At 33.2% G+C, this 25,891-nt stretch overlaps 3 protein-coding genes across 12 annotated transcripts; 1 reads left to right on the top strand and 2 right to left on the bottom strand.

The window, feature by feature from the left end:
• Positions 1–1,233: 1,233 nt before the first annotated feature.
• Positions 1,234–18,649, bottom strand: LOC107038591 (focal adhesion kinase 1). 8 transcript variants are annotated; one of them, XM_015257780.1, is made up of 18 exons: positions 17,802–18,180; positions 17,459–17,672; positions 9,673–9,797; positions 9,458–9,597; positions 9,169–9,344; positions 8,772–8,903; positions 8,426–8,575; positions 8,168–8,356; positions 7,999–8,079; positions 7,684–7,906; positions 7,481–7,516; positions 7,254–7,385; positions 6,562–7,152; positions 6,233–6,437; positions 6,055–6,134; positions 4,347–5,959; positions 3,807–3,953; positions 1,234–3,703 (listed from the first exon to the last, which is right to left on the bottom strand). In XM_015257780.1, the coding sequence occupies exons 4-18, from the start codon at positions 9,585–9,587 to the stop codon at positions 2,633–2,635; spliced, it is 4,956 nt and encodes a 1,651-aa protein (XP_015113266.1). In that variant the 5' UTR covers positions 9,588–9,597; positions 9,673–9,797; positions 17,459–17,672; positions 17,802–18,180; the 3' UTR covers positions 1,234–2,632. The 8 variants fall into 8 exon arrangements, with proteins under 8 accessions (XP_015113266.1, XP_015113264.1, XP_015113262.1 ...); XM_015257778.1 differs by lacking the exon at positions 9,673–9,797; XM_015257776.1 differs by lacking the exons at positions 9,673–9,797; positions 17,459–17,672; positions 17,802–18,180 and adding an exon at positions 18,605–18,649.
• Positions 18,625–20,057, top strand: LOC107038593 (DNA replication complex GINS protein PSF1). 2 transcript variants are annotated; one of them, XM_015257785.2, is made up of 4 exons: positions 18,626–18,872; positions 19,104–19,168; positions 19,273–19,582; positions 19,690–20,057. In XM_015257785.2, the coding sequence occupies exons 1-4, from the start codon at positions 18,804–18,806 to the stop codon at positions 19,831–19,833; spliced, it is 588 nt and encodes a 195-aa protein (XP_015113271.1). In that variant the 5' UTR covers positions 18,626–18,803; the 3' UTR covers positions 19,834–20,057. The 2 variants fall into 2 exon arrangements, with proteins under 2 accessions (XP_015113272.1, XP_015113271.1); XM_015257786.2 differs by having other exon boundaries at positions 18,625–19,168; positions 19,242–19,582.
• Positions 19,942–25,684, bottom strand: LOC107038592 (serine protease inhibitor dipetalogastin). Of its 2 annotated transcripts, XM_015257784.2 has the most exons (9): positions 25,396–25,684; positions 22,688–22,804; positions 22,151–22,460; positions 21,899–22,042; positions 21,613–21,786; positions 21,369–21,533; positions 21,156–21,278; positions 20,888–21,064; positions 19,942–20,789 (listed from the first exon to the last, which is right to left on the bottom strand). In XM_015257784.2, the coding sequence occupies exons 1-9, from the start codon at positions 25,442–25,444 to the stop codon at positions 20,558–20,560; spliced, it is 1,491 nt and encodes a 496-aa protein (XP_015113270.1). In that variant the 5' UTR covers positions 25,445–25,684; the 3' UTR covers positions 19,942–20,557. The 2 variants fall into 2 exon arrangements, with proteins under 2 accessions (XP_015113270.1, XP_015113269.1); XM_015257783.2 differs by lacking the exon at positions 25,396–25,684 and having other exon boundaries at positions 22,688–23,173.
• Positions 25,685–25,891: the final 207 nt, after the last annotated feature.

Below are 25,891 nucleotides of genomic sequence, written 5' to 3'. Positions count from 1 at the left end.
TCCCGGTTTAATCCCTTTTCTCACCGAAAATCCACGGACGAACGCCAAAACCTGCATCCTCTGCCAGTGGCCGGCCGCCATGATGAATGTGCGCAGAGGAGTTGCGCAGTTATTAAATTTTGAATATGGTACTCTCTTATATAAAATGTATATCCATATACAAATGAAACAATTGAATTATTCACCCAGATTCATTGAATAATTGTTGAATACCCATCGACAATTAAATCCAACCCCTCGGTGGATCATTCTCACCATAAGTCCATGACGACAACGAAAAAAGTACTGACACTAACCGAACAGTGGGTGACCGACAAACACCGATTGATCTTTACCTCAGGGAATTTAATATTCTAAATTATCAGATGCTCGTCATTAAGGACGACGACATTGTGAAATTACTGAACAACCGATTATGCTTGAACATTCGGGTAAATTCATAGAACAAAAACTAGTGGCGGCTTCAAGATTTAATTTTGGCCTTAGAATGCGTCCAACCTACCTACTAGTTACCATTACCTCTTGATTTCTCACGTCGACATCAGAGGTATTAGCAGTGAAGTAAATGGCCATGAAGATAGCACATAATTTCATATTCAGTAAAAAAAGAGAAGCTATGGTGGGATACACTCTCCAGTCTATACCGCCATCAATTTATTTGCTTACCTATGAACAGTCTAAAAATAGTTATTGGTTTGCCTCGATTGAGAATACTTTTGGCATTTTATACAGAAAAAAAAAATACATGGCTCAGGCAGTAGTTCTGCTGCAGGCTAATTGGTGAGTATTACTTTGGTCAGCGGTGACGGGAAAGGGAAATGTAAATGCGATGTAGGTAGGTAAGCTCTCCAAGTGGAATAATCGGCAAAGAGCCTCAAATACTTCAGTACATATACCCGTTCCCGAGTATTAACTACTACACTGTACGTGTCATACCAATAATATGATACCGCAATAACATTGCTCAAATTATAATATTATTTGTTATACCGTACAGAATACAGAAGGTGCATAGAGTAATTAATTGCGTATGCTCGTAGCTCTCGAAACATACTGCAATAATCTTGCCAGATCAATAACGTGAGGATGAAAGCTTTGACATAGCATCTCCAATACAATACAAAAATTGCTTCCTGTACATTGCTTCCTGTACATCCAATGAACCATCATAATATAGACAAAAAGCAACCCTACAGAATACACTGAAAAATTGGACTAATCTTTTGGAAGTAATTCAAAAAGAAATTCAAATATTTTATTTACACCATATCTTTAAAAAAAAATACACTTGAATTGTTACTCCCACTATATTTTTAGTTAAATCTATAATGATTTATCACTACGCGTTGAGTATTTTGGGTTAAATTAGTAACTTATAGAATTCCACAACAGCAACTGAAAACAAGAATATTGAAGGTAATTTTTTCTATTATCATTGAATGATACGAAATGTAACCAACAGTAATAGCATTCCCTTTTGGCAGTATCATTCAATCTTATAATTACATTGTATAGTAAAATTCGTGTTGGCAAGGGCTCGAGTAAATTACGTAAGAGTTTGTCCTATGGATAATTGATGATTCTTTCTGCTTTTTCACAGAGCAATTTGTTGGATAACTTCATTACATTGCATTAAAGGATAAGATTAATAATAAAAAAATTCATCAGCATCACTCAATTCATCTACTAGTCGTTTATCGGTCAAAATGGTCCATAAAAAAAATTTCAATACGTTTTTATCATTTCCGAAAAATCTGGTTATAGGTCTGAATTTATTCTAATATTTTCAATACAAAAAGGACATGTTGAAAAGAATATGCAAATGACATTATTTTTTCACTCTTACAATTCGGCAGTGGTTGTATATAACACTATTTAAAGTACCTTTTTCTGACACAAATTGAATGGACATGATTTGTCTCCTTTCCATGTGTATATCTGTGTATTAAATTTTTTTTTTTTTTTCATCTTTTTAAAACAGAGATTTTTGAAGAAAAAAAAACGTAAACATACACAGGTTTCTAGAGACTTTCTTCTCTCAAGAATCAATCGCAAAAATTTTACGTCTTCGATGCGTATGTTTGAAATAAAACACTAATCAATGGTGGTATTTAAAAATGCCATGATGATGAAAATATCACTTCATGAACTTCACCAAAATATCATTATTATTTCCCTAGAAAAACTGTAATATTACATTGAAATAGCAATTATCCTGAGACTTTGGGGATTAGATTCAATCATTTTTTCATTCATTAATAACTATTCAATACTGTTTCTCATTATTTATAAGTACGCTTTGAAACAACTCAATATCCATAGAATAATTTTCAATTAGGATGATGAGTTTCGCTTGTCTCATTGGAGCATTCGGATTTGTCATTGAGAAATTTAAGAATATAATGAATGAATGGAAAAAATGCAGCACACTTGAAAATTTTTAAATCATGCGGCGGAAGTCATTATATATTTATCAATAACATTTTTCTTTTTTTCATCAAATCCATCAACCTTTTTCAACTTCATTAAGGAAGGAATACTTTTGTGTAGCCATCGTGCTCATCATTTCGTTCTCCCGACTTTTGCTCCGTTCTTTTATAATTGATAATGAATGCGCTTTTGAAAATTTCAGTTAGCTGTCAGCCACTTGTTCACCTCTTAATTCTTCATCTCTTACCGACTGATGAGGATCCAACGTTTGATGGGTAACAGATTGAGCCATTTGCAAAGGTGATAAACTACTAACAGAGTTTTGGAAAGAACTGGAACTGGTAATGATTGGTTTCTTTCTTTCCAAGCTATTTGTTGTGACCAGTTGCCTTCTAGAATTGGTATTTCTCTCAAGACTGTTTGTCAGCATTCTATGATTTCTTTCAAGGCTTAAATTGGATGTTGTACCAATGTCAGATGGACTGTAAGGAAGCGTTCTATCTATAGACTGTCCCAGTCTATGAAAAACATCTCCACTCTGGCTCTCATTGAACAGAACATTTGATCTCTCGATTGATTGACTTCTCCTTAATGAATGCTCTCCTCCAGAATGGCTGGAATGTAATTTATTCTCTGGCAGAGATTGACGAGATAATCCACACTCAGTATTGTTAAGATATTTGTCACAAATTTGGCTATCAATGTGGGGATAACGAACTCTTATCGAATCGATAACATCAAGCAAATTCTTCGCATCCATCGCCAGGACATGAGCAGCGGCAAGCATTCCCCGACGGTATTCAGCATCTAGTGTTGTAGAACTATACGTTTGGGCCAATTTCATTGCAGACACTAAATCAGCCATATCTTTGGATAGAACTTTGTGAGCCATCTCAACTTCTCTGTGTGCATTCATTGGCAATATGTTGATCAATACATCAACTGACGATAGCAGAGATCGAAGCTCAATTCCAACTTTTCGAACAAGTTCCAGATATTGCTCGGCTTTGTTCTGTTGCACACCTTGAGATAGAAACATAACTGCTCGTACAACATTTGTTGTGCAATCATAAACCTTGTCGTTAGATCTATCCAAGTCTGCTGTTGGAGTGGGTTCTAGTTTTTTTACTATTATTATTTTATTATCCCCCTTCTCCGAGCCAAGAGAGGATGTATTCGTGCTGTGGGCATCTTGAGTTGGAGATTCCGTAATTGAACGTGGTATTGGAGGGCTAGCGCTCTCATCACCGCTAGTCGCTATGGATAACCGTTTCTAGAAATTGAAGATTCAAAATGCCATATTGTTATACATATAGTTACAATAGTCATGATAAAATTCACTTTGCAAGATTTTTCATGGGGGACTTTTTACTTACTTCTTCCCTAGCAAGCCAACGTCCATCTTCTTCACTTTGTCTGGCTTGTTCAGATAGCCTCTTTTCCAATGACTTTTGTTCCTCAATAATACTAGTAGTATCCGAAATTGGATTCTGGAAAATTGGTGAAAGCGTTTTCCTCGGAAACTTTAACAAAAAACAGAAAAAAAAAAGATTGAAGATTATATCAACAAATTGAACCACTGAACCATTAAACTTCAATACTATGAGAAACAGTCAAATTGCGTGTTAGATGATAAGAAAAAAAAAATCTCAATTGAAAAAAAACAAAATTGTTGAATTAAAGAGATGCATAATGTTGATTTTATGGAGATATTATGGAAAAATCATGCTGTAATTGCTTTGTTAGCCGTTCATGCCAAAGAAAGAGAATACAACGCACAAGAGTATTTTCTACGGAAAATCGTGCTGTAGTATATAAAAATCAGTACTGTGCTATCCAAATAATAATAATAATAATAATAATAATAATAATAATAATAAATAACAACAACCAATTGTTCCATTCATTATTCAAACCTGCGCATGCTGAACCTCTTGATTTGACCCGTAAGAGGACAGTACAGCCTCGCTGACTAATGATGAAACCATAGACCCACCCATATTCCCTTCATGAAACCTGTTCAATTTCTTACAATCATCATCATAATCATCATCACGATCATCATCACTAATTTGCCCCAAAATACCAGTTCTGGCCTGGAACTGGAATTTAACAGATTGATTAGCTGTTATTAATTGTGGCTCAGATTGAACATTGTCAATGCAACCAGTGGTTTGGGTATGATCATCACCATTATCTGTTCTAAACTCTTGATGTAATAATTTTGATGTTGTTTTGACAATTTGAGGAATTGTAAAGGCGGAATAAACGCAAGAAGCTTCGTTGAGACTTAAATCTTTGGATCCACTCAATGTTTCACTACTCATTCGTCTTGAGAGTTGAGAATGACCCACTGGACTATATGATCTAGGTTCGTGAATATATTGAATATTTTGGACATGAGATACAGCTGATTGATTTTGTTTTGGATCAGTTGAACTCTGATTTTTAGCTGTTTGAGCTGTTCGAAACTTCAAAACCGGCCCGTATAAACACTCAGTACCAGTTATAGCTGTACTACTACTCATCATACTTCCAACATCCAATTTTGTTGAACTAGAAACTAATTGATCACCAGCAGGTGAATTCTTGAAGACATTCTGATGATGAGCCAATGATTCTTTAATATACGATGAATTGATCATTTTAGATTCTGGATAATGTGAACTATTGAGTTGATGAGATACATGGCTATGTATTTGAGGTGGTTGATAGTCATTTTGAGAAATTTGACCATCATTCACACAAGTCAATGAAATTGAGCCGGAATTTCCACAAGTATCAGACATACTTCCCACTGAAGTACACATTTGAGAAAATGTACCAATAATAGTAGAACTTTGTGTAAATTTGGCCACTGGAGCGTATATATCAGGCGTTGATGTAGCAACGCCGGAGATTTTTTGTACCGGCAAATATAATAGATCGGATGCTACATTGCTAAATACTTTTGAACTCACTGCATACAAATTTTGGACATTTTGCATCTCTTTAATAGTTTTCGGAGGCTGCGGCTGTGGATATTGATTAGATTGGACTTTCAAGAGATTATGGGGTGTCGCTTCTGTTATACTAAGATTGGAAATCATTGAAGAGATTGTGTCGGTTGAATTTAAAGAGTCAAGGCTGGCTTCTGATTGCATTTCTAGAGATTGAATATCAGCTTGAGGACTCGCAGAGGGGGAATTGAAAAAAGGAAGATCTGAAGCTGGGGCAGTGGTTAAGATTTTTTCTTCCTCTTGGAATTGTACTGCCAAAGTGTTGAAGGCTGAAGCCGGGGTAGTGTAGACTGATGGACATACTCCACGTTCTTGATTCTCCTTCATTAAATGAGCAAGGACTTCTGGACTTTGGGCTACAATGTAAGTTGAAACAGGAACGACTGGTGCCACCGCAGCTGCTACAACTGCTGTTGTTGTTTGTGCTGCTGCTGCTGTTGCTGCTGCTGCTGCTGCTGCTGCTGCTGCTGATGATGATGAGTCAGAGGATTGCAGGTGACGTGAGGGTTTTGGTGGTGCATCATCTGCACCTATAAAGAATAAAAACAATTTATCAAATCATAATGGTGTATAATGACAAGCATGGGAGAATGTAGTAGATTCAATAATTGCTTATGAAATTTACCCCATGACATTGCTTGTACTCTTCGATTTTCTCTTTTCATGGTTTCTTGCTGTTGATGTTTCTCCTCCAATAAAATTTCACTGATGAAAAAGAAAAACATGATGGATCGTTTATATAGAAATAAATTTACAATGAAAAAGATGATAATTAAATACTAATGATAAATGATAATAATCACTGTAAATTTTCCCGAATATCTTTGAACGTCGGCCTCTTGCTGGGCTCGTAACTCCAACACTGAGACATTAATGAGTATAATCGTGGAGGACATCGGTCAGGTAAAGCAAGGCGTTCGCCATTCTCCAATTTACGTATAACTTCATTATTCTTTATTCCTTGAAATGGTTTAACACCAAGCATCAATATTTCCCACATACAAACACCTGAAAAGCAAAAGCATTTTAGAATGAATGAATGAATGAATGAATGAAAAAAATAAAATAAATAAAACAAAAGCAATTTATACGAATATGATTCAAAATATTATAATTTCTTATCTTCACTCACCAAACATCCAAACATCTGAAGAGGTCGTGAACCTCCGGAAATTAATACTTTCGGGTGCCATCCACTTAATAGGTAACTTGCATTTACTAGCAATATAATAACTCTGATCCTCTACCCATCTACTCAATCCAAAATCAGCTAGTTTAACACACGTGTGAGAAGAGACCAATACATTTCTCGCAGCAATATCTCTATGAACAAATTTTTTACACTCCAAGTAGGACAGTGCCGTACTAAGTTGAAAAGTGTAGAGGAGTAATGTTGCAAGGTCAAGCCGATGCTTATTCGATTGCAAATAGGCTCTCATCTCTCCAAGCCTTGCGAGTTCCATCACAAGCCAGATAGGAGCCTCGGAACAAACCCCAATCAGTCGAATGATATACGGATGTTCAAATTGTTGCATTATATAAGCTTCTTCCAAAAATTTTTCAGCAGTTGCCAAATCTGCATCAACTTTGCAAGTTTTTACTGCAACGGCTGTAATTTGTCCATCTCTTGCCTTATAAGAACCTTTGTGGACATTTCCGAATTGACCTTCACCTATGATTTCACCTAGTTCCACTTGATTCCTTACTATTTCATAGTCACGGGCTATAATTGGGGGGACAAAAAAAAACAACAGAAAAATCACTACTGTGAATGAGAAAAATAAAAAAAAGTCATAATTAGTTGCAACGACTATTCATATGCACCTGCAGGAGTAGAGTAATCCCCTTCTTCATCAATTATTTCAGCATAATCTTCAAATACTATTGTTCCTGTTTTACCCGAATTTTTTTCCGGGCTGTCAGTACCATCTTGACGATACTTGGGTGGATGTGCATCTAAAAGAAAATAAAGAGTAAAGTCGGTTAGATGTTTACTAAAAAATCATTTGTTTTACACTTTTGTCCTTCCTTTCGCTACATCTTAAACAGACCTTTGCATGGGCAAGGATAATTTTTCCAGGGAGCAGCTTGAAAATTCACGTAACAAGAGAAAGTGAGAGAGAGAGAGAGAGAGAGAGAGAGAGAGAGAGAGAGAGAGAGAGAGAGAGAGAGAAAAAAAAGGGAGAAAAAGAATAAACAATGAATTAATACAAATGATGATTAACGTCATGAATCCATAAAATAGTACAATTACCTTTTCGATTCCATAAAGATGTATTTGATCCAGTTACTACTCTGCAATATCCATCAATCAAATCTGCAAGGCTCTCAGCCTGGTCTAAACTTGAACAGGTAATACTCAATGGTTCAGCAGCACCAGCGACTCGAAGTTTGATGGAAGCTTTGGCATGTTCTTTGCAATCTGAGATGAGAGTCTGGATCGATTGAATTTGTGAAAATTCAGCTATTCGTGTAGACTATAAAAAATAATCCAAGAATAATAATTATGTGAGTATTAAAGCTGGCAATGCATATCAAGTGTCGTAAATTTTTGAAAATATAATATTACCGTGGTTCCACCACCATGTGCCATACACGATATTCCCAGATCCGGTCCGATAATAAGCTCGACAGGTATTGACCAGCTTGACTGATTAAATCACAATATGTACTTTAATAAACGTTCATCATTAACCAAATTAAAAAACAAAAAAACAAAAAAACAAAAAAAAACTTACCCCAAGTGCGCACACAAATCTTTCTTGATCGAATCCATAGTGTAATCTCAGCAAATCAAAAAATTTGAACATACACTCCAATTCAGTAAGAACCGCAACTTTTTTGAAATGCTGCTGTATAAGCTTACGCAATGTTTTTGGTTTCATACCATTGAGAACAGATCGTGGGAGAAATTTGTGTAATCCAATCTAGTATTAACAAATAATAATACAATATCAACTTTTTCTGTAAAAAATTGTACAAATAGTGAAATTTACCTCTCGTTCAAGGTATTCCAAGTTACTCTTCTTGTCCAAAGCTACTTGCGGCATATCTTTGAAGAAGTAACGAATTTCAAGACAACAGAGCTGTACCGAGGTGTCTTGATCCAAGCTCGAATGATTTGCATTTAAATAATCATTTCTCACCTGCAGATAAATTTTATTTTATTTATTTACTTCACACCTATATTTGAAGTAAATTTGCTTACATGATACTGAAAATCACGTTTCTATTATGAATAATTGTTTTTCATTAAAGGTCAATCAGAGAGACAAGGACAGAGAAATTATATTGCAGTGGCAAAATTGAAGTATGGTCTCCAATTTTTATGGAAGAATTTACCTGATCATAATAGTAGTAGAATGTTACTCTATCTTTTTCATATAAATCACTAAGATTTTGAGGTAAATAGCGAACCCTTAATTCATATCGCCATTCAGAGTGGGGATGTTTTCGTTCATATTTCTCTTGAACCTGAAACAGATGAAGAGAATATTATTATTATTATTATTATTATTATTATTATTATTATTATTATTATTATTATTATTATTATTATTATTTTCACTAATTCAATCAAATTTTTCATCTTTCGTATTTTTTCAATCCACTTTATCAAAATGCAATGATAAAAATAGATTGGAATAGGTTTAATTTGATCTAGCGATGCCGGGTGCGTAGCCCGTCAATACATTATATTTTATATTTGAAAATAATAATAATGAGATGTATTTCATACTTGAAACATTGTTGTGTCTTGATGGAGCCAGTAGCATTCACTAGATGCCAAATGATGTAGCCTCATAGCGTAAAGATTCCTATAATGTCTGGTGCCGACGGCTAATCGACTTGTGACGAGGGAAATGATACCCTTGACATCAATTGCATCCCCAAATTTGACGACATTAAATCCACCTTTGATATACATTGTGATGATGGATAAAATACATAAATACTCTTTTTCTCTCTCTCTCTCTCTCTCTCATAAAAATCCCATAAAAATCCCATTTATATTGTTGAGCACTTACCATTTGGCAAATGAACTTTTAGGGTTGTTTTATCCATGGGGGTGGGTGATCCATGTGGAGATGTATTCTTTCCTCGTGGAATATTCTGATGACTAACACCTCCCCCTCCATCTCCTACAGTTGCACTCATTCCCTCATGGCTGGAAACAAACAACACAACGAATAATGAATAGATTTATATTTGCAAAATTTGTATTTAGAATTCACTGACTCACTCATAAAGTGGAATCTCAGATGATATACTTCCTAAGCATGATTAAATATGCTTCCATTCTTTCACTGAATGATAAAGTGCCAGCAGTGTCGCCTACACTTTTTCTCTCAAGAGATTTATATGCATCTATTTATACAAGTATATATAATATAATTTATTATTATATTTATCGTAGAAATTTGATACTCTACTGCTAAATTATGAATTCCTGTCCTGAATCGAATTATCTTGTTTAATATTCGTTTCGTATTATCCACTGTGTAATTAGTAGAATTTATAGTGCCTTATCGCAATGGCAAGTGTTTACTAATATCCTAGAAACAATTAACGAATTAAAAGCGAATAAAAAATCAGTTTTCAGTTGAGTATTAGATTTCTACCCGCCTATGATTGCGCCTAAAACTTGAATTATCATTATCATTATCATTATTAATTAGATAAATTCCATTGAATTTAATTGTCTGTCGTTGAAATAAATAAAAATGAAATTTCTAAACATTTGGATGATAAGTATTATTTATTGGTTAATTATGAAGCATGTTTATTGTGAAAACACATCACAATCTTCGAATCAATATAATACAGGAATAAGTGATGAAACTATTCAATTTAGTAAACAAATTACTACTGTATTGCCGGCTATTGTGAGCGCTTCAACAACTGGAAAATCATTACCATCACCGTACTGGATGTCAAAAACAGAAAATATCAATAATGATCTGGTTAATATACAGGCAATTGTAGTTAAAGATGAAGATGCTGAAATACCGTGTAATAAAGGAGAAAGAAAATCGTAATCAATTTTTCAATATACCAATCCATAAAATCATAGATTATAGTGTATTATAGTGGGTGTTCGGAATTTTGCCTAAAATATACTCCATTTTATCATAGAAAACGAAGGTACTTGATGTGTGCGGGATCAATTCTAAATGAAAATCGTGTTCTAACATCAGCTTCTTGTCTACACGAAGCTCTTCATATTAGGTAATGTATTAGGTGTGAATTCCTTTCATATATATTATTATTTATCATCATCATTACAGGCACAATATTCGTGGGCCGCTAGCTGTGGCTATTGCTCCATTAAAATCTACCGTTCAAATAATTAGAGTTGCTGAATACAGAATTCATCCAAAACACAATACAAACCCGTATACTCTCGACTACGTAAAGCACAATCTTGCTATTCTAAGTCTTGAATGTAGAATTGATCCAGAAAATTATCATAGCATTGAAGTGCCAAACCGACCAATGATGAATTTTTGTAGAGATGGAAATTGTATTGTTGCAATTTACAGACTAGTTGGATATGTAAGTATGAGTGTAATCCTATTAAATAAATAAATAAATGATAATTTGTCAATTTTACGTCAAGATGTAAAGAACTTTGCTTTATTGAAATTCTCCGATTTCATACATAGACATCCAACGTATTATCACAAAGACTTGCACCGGATGCACAATCCTTGATATCCCGCAAACGTAAAAGTATTAATTATGCATATAGAATAAAACGATTCAGCGATGGATCTCACTTTTGTGCCCAGACAGGAACTGCTGTGATGCTTAATACTACACAGGTATGACATAGATTAACTAATATCTATCGTATTTGTATTTGTCAACCATATCAATATGGTTGAAAAAAAAAAAAAATGCCAATTGATTTAATTATTTTTCCTAATAGGTGGCAATTGTTGCAGTTTCTTGTGATGACCGTAAACCAAACAGTAAATGGCTTTACACAGATCTCTACATCAATCGAGACTGGATTCATAATATCCTTCAAGGCTGGAATAAAACCAACTTTGAATATATCCCTAGAAATTTTACTAATTCAATCACACCCAATTCATCATTTGCATCAGTGTCAAAGAGTTGTGAAAATTGTATTTTCAATTTTTATATTTCAATCGGCTGTAAGGGAAAGGATAATTGTCAGAACAGGAGTTTGAATGGTATAAATAGCCAAATGAAAACTCTACAATGGCAAAAAAATATGACACCAAGAAAGCAAAAAAACAATTCATGTCTCAATAGTTCTCTGGACTGCTCTTCCAATATGATGGAAAATACATTAAAATTTCATAATGCAACCAAGAGTAGCTTCAGAACTATGCAATTGATGAAGAACACGGGAATTTTCGATTCGGAAAACGGAAAAGGGACGAAAATTCATCCAAAACCAATAAATTCAATGAACAAATATGTCAAAAGGAGAATGCGAGATTGGAAGAAGAAAAAAAATGTCAATAATCACATCAATAGACAGGTGAATTCAGTGATTTTTGTTTTTTTTTAATAATCATATAACACACAATGATGGAAAAATTGTGACAACATTGATTGAGAATACAGAGATTTGGAAGGCGTATTAAACGTGGAGCAAACATCGGTTTCATAACGAAAGACTTTGATGATAGTGACGATAACATTATGAAAATGCAGGGTTTAATTGTAAGAGACGAAGATGCATCGCTTTGTTGTACAATTGCTAAACAAGTCAGGTGAAACGTTTGTTATAGACTAATAAAAGTATACGTCAGTTATATTATATATATATATATAAATTTTTTTTTTGTTTTTGCTCAGTGAACACCGATATTTCATGTGCAGCGCATCGATATTGACTTTAAAACATGCAATTACAACCGCCTCGTGCATGCATTTCGCTGATATATATGAGTAAATCAATTCTAATGTCCTTCCCTTTAGATATTTGATTTTACAATTATTATCATATCTGTAGAATTTATTTCAGACATCACATTGATGCTGACCTTGCACTTATGATTGGCGCCACAACTGAAAATCTTTATGTCATCAAAATAAATCGATACGAGATGCATCCAAATTATGTCGTCGATGTTGAGGCAAAAGACCATTCAACTCATAATCTTGCAATGCTATTTCTATCCTGCAGGTATAAATGACATTTATAACAAAAATAATTCGTATAAAACACTTTACACTTTTGATATTTCTAATATATAATCTTATTATTTTATAAAATTTGCTATTCTTCTAGTATTAAATTGGAAGCCGTAATCATTCCAAAATTTCCAAAAGGAATCAACGATGATATTGGTCATATGTGTTGCAGTCAGAATTGCAGTATCGTCACCATCATTCAAAATTACGATGTAATAAAAAATAATTCATCAATTTTTCCTTACAAATAATCGATTATTTATTCATTATTACAGAACTATCAAGTGGCAAAAAAATTAAGAGCTAAAAATATTCCTTCCCCACGACACAATGAGCAGGTGGTAATTGAAAATGTATCACGATCAAGTTTAGCACGAAAAACCATTTTCAAAATACCGAATATTCATCCATCAATGCGTGAGAAAAGGAGTCAAGGAAAATTGGCTGCTGCACCTGTATTATTCCTCAAAGATTCATTCATGTCAATGAATGGTGAAACAACAAAAAATAATACCAAGATTTTTCCAAAAAGCTGGCAAAAAACGAAAACAAATACTCAAATATCCTATTACAATCAATACCAGAATGCAAGTATTATTGCGAAACTATTGGCCGGACGGATTTTCCGAAAAGTGAATGGTAGAAGATCTGTATCAAACATTTCCATGATCGATGAAGCTATTACTTCTGTTGATTGGAACAATGTAGAGGAGGCAATGGAACAAAAAATCTCAACTATAAATAAATCCATCATAAATGAATTCATTGAAAATGTTGTTAAAGAAACAATGAAAAGAATTATAATAGTTTTTGGGGAGAATGGACAATCTACCGGGAATATAAATTCTACCAATGGGAATGCTAGAGATAAAAGTAATTTCTTCACGACGCTTTTGTCCCATTCATCAGGCAATAGAAGTATTGATGATTTTTCCCAGGCTCTGATCAGGATTATTACAAATCTAATGCCACCAAATGATGGAGTGAAATTAGCTGTATCATCTGACGTATCTATAGATGAAAGAGATATAGGAAAACCACCACCTAAATATGTTGAATGCCCACCACTTGGAACCCCAGTAATCATAAATGGAACTTTGGTACAGACTACTTATATTTTTTCAAATAGATGTACTGTCAAGTTTCTTCAAAGCCAGGCTCGAGAAAAACCATGAATTTATCTTGTTTTTCTTGTTGATATATTTTTTCCTTTTTCAAGTGGAAAGAGCAAAAATTATAATGAACCATTACTTTCATCCCCCTAACTTGTATTGCTCATCTTAAAAATAATATGGCCAACTTTCAGATTGGAATGATTGCCTACACATGCGATGACATTCAAAATTGGGTGGAATGGAAATACGTAAGTATTTCCAATAATATAATATGGCTACGAAAACGATTAACCGCCTCCCAACATCAATCTGTGACAATTTGTAACGATAATGCAAGTCACAATCAAGATTCACAGCAGAAAAAATCTGGTGCGAAGCTTGTGTCAATGGATATGAAGCCCCGCAAATATGTGCGTCAAATAGAAAATAATCACAAATTGTTAAATGATCACATGACGAGGAATTAAAACGTTCAGAGTTTTTTTTTTTTTCTTCAAAATTGAAACATTCCATCCTTTTGGAAATTCGATGTAATGATGGAATAATAAATAAAAATAATGGAAAAGGACTTTTTCCGTCTTTTCTAATTCTAATACAAAATTTAATTCATATTATGCATATAATTTAATTTAGTCATTTAATTAAATTAAAATTCCAGATTATTCAATAGCACATTTTATCGTGACTATTTAAAATACTTACTCGCTAGTTTCAAGATACTGCAGCACCCGATATACTGGACGGCGGTACATAAAGACGTGGCTATCAACGCGATCTACCATCCCCCCAACTTGATTTTTTTAATATCTACAACTGCTCAAGTCAAACATACTCGTACATCTTTGCACCACAGTCTCATTTTCATTTTTTTTAAATTTTAATATATTAGTAATTAGTATTCCAACTTTCTTTCACAATTTTCTAATGCATGCCAACCTAAAACTAATACTAAAAATGTGATAAATCAAAATTATACGGAAAACTGTTCCATTCTAATTACAGTACGCAGCCTTCCACGAAATATGTTAAAGAAAAAATTTACTAAAACAATTTATCAATAGCAAAATATACATAAAGTAAGAACACTAAACTAAAATGGTACAGCAAAAAAAAAATGCAATTATACATGAGTTTCCGCTCGGTCACTGCCCTGTAGGATGCGATCTCTAAATTTACATGGAGCAACCCGAATATTTGGATGATAAAAAAACTTGAACAATATCATGTAGTGTATTGTATCCTACTTGTCTGTGAATAATAAAATTCAACAAAATCCAATGAAATAATTGCTGTTGTTTTAATTTTTATGAGAAAAACAACAAAACAAACAAAGAATAAACAGCAGTTGACAGATAACAGAATTGGTAGAAAAAAAAAATCAAATTATCGATAATTTACAACTAAATCACTCGTTTTTTCATTCATATATATCAACCGTGGCGTTGTTAAACTAATCACTACATTTCCCTTCCCTCACTGTTCGTTTAACCAAACACTCGCATTAATTACAAGCCGGCTGGTGGTTAATTGAGTCTTTATAGAAAACATTCAAAATTATGAATGTTATAATAATACATTTATCATCTTCAATCACACCGAAATCCTTAATTCCATAACAATTGAAACTAAAAGTAGCTAATTTTCACAAAAAAGCACTTGGCAACACAACTTTGAAGTGCGTTAGACATATACGTACATACTTCCATTCGAAGGGAGCAGGCGCATCATTGGGTGCGGCAACACTGCGCCTTTGCGACGCAAGTCGTTTTCCAATTCTTCCCCCTCATTATATTATTTAGATTTTCCTCTCGAATATTGACGATAATTTTCTATAAAATGGTTAAATACAAATCTGACGGAACTTATATTTTTCACTATAACTGGATAAGTGATGGCGCGCTTCGGAAAATTGTAGACTGTCGAAAAGCAATTCCTTCCCAATTGAGAGAGCAGAACAAGATGAATAAAAATTACTAACATTAAAAAAAGAAGCATTACAATGAGACATTATTAATTTGATCACATGAAGATTTTTGTTTTCCACCTTTGTGTCTTAGAAACTATTGATGAGAAATAAGATCAGTAATCTTTTACGTTTAATTCTCATCAGAATCTTGTTGTTTCACGATTACAACTGTGTTTGCAAACGTGAGACAACTCACTTGTCATTTTTCTACGGCCATTTAGTTTTTTATAATTATTGTAGCTCCCCTGCTACTGCTATTTTCCTGTTCTCTCACACTACATCTAATCACTACATCCCCATAGTATGTACATTGTCACGTCACGCAGTGGACCACCCTGTCGTTACTCGATGCTTGGACAATGGACTTGGACATACACATGTAACACATTAAGGACTACCTACAAGTATTATTATTTAGAATTATACCACATTACATCCTTAGCCATTTGTGTATTTCCCCCTTCTACTCCCTTCTAATCCCTGCATCATTTTTCACTGAGGGATGTACCGTGTACATTGAAAAATATTATATTCCATGAAAAACGGAGAAACATCAATTTTATAAAAATTATCTTTATTTTCTCTACCCTCACCCGGTAAAATAAAAAAATATATAAACTGACGTGCCAACTACTATGTAAATAATAAAATGTAAATACACGGCAACAAATTTCGTTAAAAATAAAAAAATAGCAATAGAACAGTTGATAAAAAATTTTATCAAGCTGCTTTAATATTATTCTACAGTCTTTTTTAATGATAAAAATATGCCGAAACAAAGTCCCCATTCTTACATCCTTCCAAGAGTTTTTCTATGCGGAGACGTCTTTAATTACCGTGGAAAGCCAGTAGATAGAATCAGTTATACAAATGCATTCACACAAGTACAAGAGGTTAATATCCTTATTTTACTTCCAACGGATATCTAATGTAAAATCAAAATTGGATATCATTTCACCATAGCATCGGAATACATGATATTTATCCATAAATAAAAATCATATACATAATTGTGAAAAATTTGATAAAGTAAATTGTACTTTTCCAAAAGGAGTGAGTTGGCCGATCATCGGATTTTTTTTGAGATGAGCTATTGGAATACAAGGGTAAAACTCAAATTTTTCCAATAGTTTGTCAATTATTAATCACAGCAATCATGAACTATCATGTGTAATAGCCTAGGAAACAAGGTAAGAATACACATGATCGTAATGTATTATATTCAAACCGGAAGTGGATGAGAACCACATTTACTCATATATGAACATGGTGTATATGCTCGGTGTACGTGGGTTCCTGTTATTCGTCTTCTTCGTTCTTTCATAATGAAAAAAATATTTAGAAAGAAAATGATAGATTTGGAAGAAATATGAATCTTCAAGGTCTATTTATATTTCATAGTTTGACTATGTTCTCAAGTTCCGGACTTGAGCATTCAATAAATATAAATATAATAGATATAATTGGGATAATTTTCTGTTCTATAACGTTGCTAACTTGGCTATCAATATATATAATACCTATATATTGTCAATATATCAATAGAAACAGAAAATTTCATCGTTTGGAATTGGATATTCAGACGAATGAAAATTAAACAAGCAAAATGGCTCATTAATGCCTCACAAACATAAACATTCTTTGTTGATAATTAATCGTCGATTAATTGTAATAGGCCATTGATATCCCATAAATTCATAATGAAGGGTCAATAATTGATCAACCCGAGAAATTCATAAACAAAGTCAATGACAAAAGAAAAATTTACTCACAAGTTGAAACTCAATACGGTGTTATATGGAACTTTTTGATGATGAAGAAGAACGTTGCTTACTTGATCCCACTAAATATACTATTATGCTTTAGAATCGATGATTTTCTTCAATTAAAGGAGAGAATTCTAAACACTCAAGTCAATCAACCGTGAACCACAGGGTCATCATTCTTCAAAAGTTTCATTTCAACAATTGATTACAATCATTTTTCCTGCAAATAATGTAATACTGTATTACATTACAGTCCGTATGTAAAAAATTAATAAGACATGAAATTGTCTTCTCAAAACTTGATTCGCTGTGAGTAATAAAAATGCACACGGTTATGATTATCACGAACCTCACGCACAGTTGTCGTAAACAGTAGGCGCCATACTGATTTTTTTTTTCCATATCATCAACGTGCATCAACGGCACAACGGATGGGCGGACATGCGCGCAAAAAACACACCACGCAAAGGGGAGAAGAGAAATTTTTCGGGGCCAGGCATAACACATCTAACATTTGTGTTCACATATAAACATCTAAACACAAATATGCCACTAAATCACAACAATTTAGCATCCGATCTCTGTTAATAAACAGACAATACACCAACTGAGCAGAAAACCAACCGCCTTGTTCTCGATCTTTTGTGAAAATGTGAAAAGAAAAACACCCACACACCCCAATAAATTTTCATTCAATCACTACGCTGTATGTGTGGCGCATTGTTATGATTAAATTTTTTAAAAAACTCCGAATGGCATATATTACTCAGAATGAATGAATGGACATAACCTCGAAACGATTTGCGATCCATATTACCGACAGTGATAATTTCCCTATTATACTTTTTGACTGCATGCGACAGAAGAATAACCAATAATACACGATAATTGACACTTGATGGCTAACACGCAATGTTTTACATAAAAATAAATTCTACAGAAGGTTATTGATTGAATGAATGATTCATTGGCCGTTCGTGTACTTTGTTGGTACAAATCGAATGCTAGATTCATTGGAGTTATCTGCTTATTTCTGTTCAGATGTATTTTGACATCTGGGTCTATCCGAAAATCCAAAATTTCCAACTTCCTCCTCTTCCTCCTATCTTTATATATAATAATAAAAATAATAATTGATACACATATTTTTACCTTAGGGTGCTTGGCGTGCCCTGTGCGCCAGTGTGCGGTGGTACCGTAGTGCCATCTAATATTATAATATGCGTTGAATAAAAAAAATCAAATCACATCAGATTCGTTGATTCGTTGATGCTCGAAAATTGAAAAATCTCTCTCTGACTAACTAATTCTGAGTAACTAATTTCAAATATATCTAATTGATTTAATAATAATGTTTGGCAAGGAAGCATTGAAATTAATAAGTGAATTGGATCTTTCAGAAGAGATAAAACCCTTCAATGTAATTATACGCATCGATTCTTTTTTGTTAACCTCAAAATCGCATATTATCTTTTATTATTTATAATATAATATAATATAATATAGTAGATAGATATGGTAGGTACTTACATAATTGCAGTTCTCTACAATTCCCGATGGAACAATCTCACCAATCGTATTTTACTTTTTACATAAATTTTTCAGCAAATTATCATCTTATGATTTTTCTTTTTTATGGTATTATGTTCAGGAGGCAATATTTCGTCAAGTACTGAATGAAATGCAAACTCTATACGAAGCTAATTGGGAAGATGTGTAATTATCATATAGATTATGTAACAGTATATAATACAGTCAAATATTAAAGTGAATAAAATAAAGTTGATAGTTTGTATTAATTTTCTTTTGCTCCATGAAAGAAATGCAACTCTAGCAGACAGCACGGCAACGTCTCGTTATACATCAGTCCAGCTAAGACATGCAGCATTGAACAGAAATAAGCGGTGTCTCTTGACGTACGTTTATAATCGAATGCAAAGAATAAGGAAAATGAGATGGGAATTTGGCAGTGTTTTACCTCCTGAAATCAACAGTAATCTGATGCCTCTAGAGAATCAGTGGTTTCAGGCTTATAGTAAATCTCTAGCTACTTATATGAAATCCATTGGAGACAATTATGGATTGAATTTAACAATGGATATGATCCCTCCGAAATCTCTCTACATTGAGGTAATTTGTTTTTTTATCAATAATATAACAGTTAATTAATAGCACAACCCACTAAAAACATTGAATTTCACTGCTTTACGATAATTTTTTTAAATTTCTATTCATAGGTAAGGTGTTTGGTGGATTATGGAAAATTAGAATTGGAGGATGGCCAGATCATTAGTTTAACAAAGAATACTCATCACTTACTGCCCAGAGCTCAGTGTGAAGCGCTTGTGAGGCAAGGAATTCTAGAACATATTAGTACTTAGCTTCAAGCTTTTTTATGTCTTCAAAAATATCGAGCTCACAGTATTCAAATTAATTTTCTTACATGTTTTATATATTTTTATATTACCCATTGTAAAAGAGAAGTAAGTGAAAAAAAAATGACAAGGAGAATACAAATTTTTTTATACATAAGCAACATAATTATGTTTTTTAATGTGAAAAGGATGAACAGATGCGTTCATGAATAAAACTAATAAGATCTTTACATTTGTTTTGATAATAAATAATAATGTACCCGATTTGAAGAATGATAAATACAATAAAACAAAATTTAAAAAAAAACGACATTTCTATTATAATCATAGTAAAAATCTATAATTTTTAAGAATGAGATTGAGAAGATGATAATAAAGGATATGAACATACATCACAAAACGAAAAATATCATATCATCATCATCATCATGTTAGAAAAAGCAGAAATATCTGCTTTTGTCTTTCCTCCTTTCTTTAAATCCTTGAAAATGGACAAGATATGTTCAATAATAATAATAATAATAATAATAATAATAAATAAATAAGAAATGAACATTTTTTTTCATTGAGACGATTTGAAAATGCAAAATAATGGCAGAAATTGATGATAACTTATTTCACTTTACTCTTGTCTTTTTCCTCTAACGGCAAGTATTCCATTGGACTTGCATGTCAATATGATAATCAACAATAGATCCGAATGAATTTCACCAGTCTTTTTCCCATTAATTCAATATAAATAATTTTTAGGTTCTTCTGTAGGTTGGCCACAAACTCCATGGTACTGCTTTGTAACACGACTTGTGCTGCGACAGTTTTCAATTTCAAGGAAACATTCATTACTATAAGTCATTCCATCAGTACCACATACAGGATCATAGTAGGGAGGACAAATTTTTTGACACCCTCGAAAGAGAAAACCTTGTACGCATCTTTTCATTGGTACTACGTATACATGTTTCCTAAAATAAAATATATAATCATTAAAATATACAGACTAAAGTATCAAATATTGAATTGGTAGTGTGCAGAAAATTGAAAAAATTGAACTTTTACTTACCCGCAATTATCCCTCTTCATTTCACACTCATTGCGATAAAGCTTATTATCTGAACCGCAAACGAATGCACGTTCGCCACTACATATTTGATTGCATAGTGCTGTTGTTCGACAATGCTGAGCTGGAACAGAAACTACTCTCTGACCACATGTATCTCGGCGTAGATGACATTGCGATCTAATAGAGAGTGAGTGAATGAAAAGAAAAAATATTGATGCAACAAACTTGTTTTTCTAAAAAGCTATCCAAATAATGAAACAATATTCACCGGTAAACATTGCCATCACTACCGCAAACAGGTTCCTCCAAAACATCATTGCAATCGTCAGGGCATTGTTCGATTTCTTTCAAGGTCGTACATTCGCCGACATGAGCCAATTGTATTCCCTTCCTGAAATTCGTAGAAATTATTTCTTTTTTTATTTATATATTTTTCGTGAAAATTAAGTATTGTCGCGTTATAATTATTATTATACTATACATGCAAATAGCGACATTCAGGTGACATTGATTAGGATAAGTAGTAGCGTCACTTCCGCACACTGGATCTACATCATGTCCACATTTTTGTTGTTGTTTAGAACATTTTATTAAACGTGTTCGACATTTGTCAAAATCAACGACTGTTATTTTCCTTCTTGATTGTCTGCAATTGATAATTATTAACCGTTAATAGAATCTATTGATTCTATTGCATATTATATAATGATGCTTATTGAACGTACCCACAATTGAGCATCTGCATTTCACACTCATTCTTATAAATACTTCCATCAGATCCACAAACTTGAACTTGTTTTTCATTGTTACAATCGAGGGGGCAAGCGGTATTAGGAACACTCCCAGATGTTCTTTCTCTGGTGATGCAGAAAGACATAGGTACCTCGAATACATGTTTACTGGAAAATGTTATTATATGACAATTGAATATAACTGTGTATTATTATTTACTTGATGATAATAAATCAACAATATAATGAATAAACATTGTTTATATAATCCATAACTTACCCACAGTTTTTTGCTCGCATTTTACATGTATTAGCGTATAGAATACCATCACTGCCGCATGCTGGCTTGGCACCTCGCCAGCAAGATTCCCGACAGTGTCTTGTTGTCTGACAATGCTTTTTATTTGTTCTTACTACACCTTGTCTATTTAATTAATTAATTAATTAATTAATTAATATTAATATTAATATGATTATTATTTCATATAATATTCACAATTAATTAATGCATTTTTTTTCCTCTTCATTATACCTGCATGTGAGAAGTTTCATTTGACATGTAGACTTGTAAACATTTCCATCACTTCCACAAACCGGCCCATCTAGTGGAGCAAGATCACAGGATACTGGACAATTTTCCCGGTGTGCTGATATATTGTTGCATGGACCAAGATGTGAGAGCTCAATTCCCACCCTGCATATTTCAACCCTGAGCATACATTTATTGAGGTACGTGCGACCATCAGTCCCACATACAGGATCTTGATCGGTTGGGCAACGGTGTTCACATTTACTACCTGATGATCTTAAGCATGCTGTTTTATCAGTTGCCATTGTTACCACTAAATCAAATTCCCAGACAAAATTCAACTTTTTTTTTAATCGACATTTCAAGATGATGATGATAATGATGATGATGATGATGATAATAATAATAATAATAATAATAATAATAATAATAATAATAATAATAATAATAATAATAATAATAATAATAATAATAATAATAATAATAATAATAATAATAATAATAATAATGATCATAATAATAATTGGTGCATGCTCTCACCTTTTCCGCACATTTTCTTCCGCATTTCACACTGTGATGCATATATAATACCATCGCTACCGCATACCGGCTCACCGCCAATTGGACATATCCGTGGACAAGCACCTCCAACTAATTCTGCAAAGAAATTATTTTTTATTTGACCATTTGAATTATTGTGAGAATCCATTTTGCACAAGTGACTTTTTTGTGCAGCTTTTCATCACTACTGAATTATTAGCAGCGATTTATAAAGAATCATTTATTACAATTCCATTTCTAGCTAACGATTATATATTATACTTTATACGCGATTATCGTCGATGGTCTCGCTCCAGTCCTCCATAGGTCAACAGCATTTATGGATTTACCAGCTTGGTTTCTTCTTTATCCCTAATATATGTATACTACCACTCCAGGCAATGGAATATCTCGATTAACAGTTATCATTTGCCTGATAATAAATGAGAAAAAATTTTCAGAGCCAGTTATGATATAGTCCAATAGTGAACATAATCGTTGGGGTGAAACGGAGAAAAATAAAAAAATAATAATAATAAATAAATAATATAATACAAGCATATGGCAGCGCAAACTTTTTTCCAAAAGGTATATTGAGTTGTAGCAGTTTCTAAAACAGCACCTAAAGCAGAAATTGGTAAGAAGAAGTTACAAGTAAATGAAGAGAAAGGATACCACGTGTGTATGGTAATTGTAGTATACACCAAGTATACACAAAGATCGAAAGAGCCTCGACCTTACCTCCATACCTACTTTGATTCCTCCATAGGAAAAAGTGGAATATAATTCGTATATAGGCTATTCTGTACATCCTCATATGGGTTATTAGGTGCACGACACTATTAGTCTTTGGTTTCTCTTCCAAGGCCGCGTTTCAATAAGTCGTACAAGACAAATACAAATTATTGCACTCTCTTTTCATTCATCATCGTAAATGGCAAATGAATATTTTGAAAAATGCTTATTAGCACTTGTCAATATTTTTACATTGTTTTCTTGTCAAATTTTGGTTACTTATAAAAAATATCATTATTCATTATTCATTTATTTTCCACGATAATTGAAAAAGTGAAAAACTTTTTCTCGAATAACTACAGCCAATGAAGAACGTTAATAATGATAAAATGTGAACCAGTTCTATATTGCTTGTAGAGCTGTAGAGTTGTGGAGAGAAGAAAAAATTTCAAAATGGCAACAGAAGAAAATACAATGAATGTAAAAATATGATTGAAACAAGACAGAAGAAATGCTTTCTGGGTCAGCCGTAAACTGAAAGACCATAATTTTATACGGATTTCCAACTCATTAAACTTACGTTCTTATTCTCATAAAGGTCACGATAATGTGTACAAAATATGACAACTAAAGTGAAAAAGAAAGAAAAAAAAAACTCTACATATGCCGCCAATATGGATTTCTCATTCAAACGAGAAACAATCGGATAGACGACCAAGATCGACCTAACCGAAAAAAAACCCTAAATCAGATTTAAATGGAAGATGGCCTCAAGGCAACATTAAGTCCATTAAGAACCGTTTTCTGATATATTATTATATACATATATACATATACACACATACACACACATCTTGCATCTTTCACTTCTCTGGACCGCCGGCGCATCCATGATTATGAATAAAGAACATGTAGGTACGGGCCCATCGAGAAAAGAAGAGGAGGGAAAACAAGAGAAAAAAAAATAACTCAAACGATTGAAATTCATTACACAGTTGACTGGGTCTCCAGGTCACTGAAGTAAGCCAATTGCTCCGATTCTCCGAAGTCTTGGTCTGTTTTTGAACACCCATGATTTTAAACTTCGTGGCTGGAGTAATAAATACCATTTATTTTTAAAAATGCACACCGTGTATAATCGCTCGTGTCTAGTTTGTACATCATATTTCCAATTGCCATGCAATTGATGACAATACAAAAGTGTACACTTATGAGGAGTAGATATTATTAATAATAATTTCATGAATAGCTCTATAAAACCTCATAAGACGTACGGGTATGAGACGCACGTTTCAACGTTTCATATCTCGTAAGATTATAGCCGTACTTCAAAGATGATTCTTTTTTGAATGAATAATCATCCTCTCATTGTTATTTATTCGTTCATTCATTCTGTCTTTCTTTCTTTTTTTCTTTCACTCATTACATTCAATCTGTGATTATTCAGTCAATTTAAAATGCGCACTTGAGTCCAAATCAATTTTATAATAGAATTAAAAATGGTTCATGTTCATGCAAGGGGAAAAATAAAGTGGCTCCATCAAATGCTGTGCATCGCATTATTATTTGCCAAGATTGTCAATAGCAAAAAAAAGGAAATATTTTCACTTCATAAATATAAGCATGATACATAAATTGAAGTCATTTAAAAAGAACAATAATCGAATCTTGTCAACATTCATGCACGCCCTTTTCAAGTGCATATTCAGTGTCTGTGGAAAATGGCAGTCTCGAATTTCAGAACAGTTAGCTCATGGTTACTATATGTTAATTTGTACGTTTCTTCTTGGCTCATCAAACGAAATTGATATTAAAAAAAAAAAATAACAATCTATTCAACATAACAATAAAAAGTTTAAATTACCAATTGAATTTTGGGAGAATGAAAAAAAAATACGAAAAAGTTGGATATATAATAAGTGATTAAAAAATATTACACCAAAGAAAAAAGAAATAACATAAAATAAACGAACCTTGAAGACAGTAGAGCAGGAAAACTGTGGCGACGATGTAGCGACGCATTCTCGTTATCTTCAAAAAAGAATGTTCCGTACTTTTTCCGATAGGCGATTTTTTTGTTATTTATATGGAAACAAAAATTGAATAATGGATTAAATTATATTTAATAAGTATATACGATCCTCAGGATGTCAAGTACGGAGGATAAAATCGTATTCAGAAATGTGAATAAAAATTTCAAATTATTCAGAGACGAAGAAGGTGATGATGAAACTGAATTTGACCCTCTTCAACCTCTTTCGTCCTTGGAAGTTCACGAACGACTGAGGCTGTTAGAGGACCGTCGATTGGAGCTATAGCTCCCCTTCCTACTTTCACGCAGCACCGTGCTCTCATTTCCAAGCACGCTTACACCGGTGTTGACCAGGCCGAGCAAGCTATGGACCATTTTCATTACCATTATTAATAACGACAATTCACTATTAATTTGAATATAGATCATCTCTTCTC

The sequence above is a fragment of the Diachasma alloeum genome, unplaced genomic scaffold (assembly GCF_001412515.2).
Source record: "Diachasma alloeum isolate Michigan unplaced genomic scaffold, Dall2.0 Dall_scaffold_00285, whole genome shotgun sequence".
NCBI lineage: Eukaryota > Metazoa > Arthropoda > Insecta > Hymenoptera > Braconidae > Diachasma > Diachasma alloeum.
Note: the sequence above shows the minus strand (reverse complement) of the source record. Positions and strands in the feature narration are given on the sequence as shown.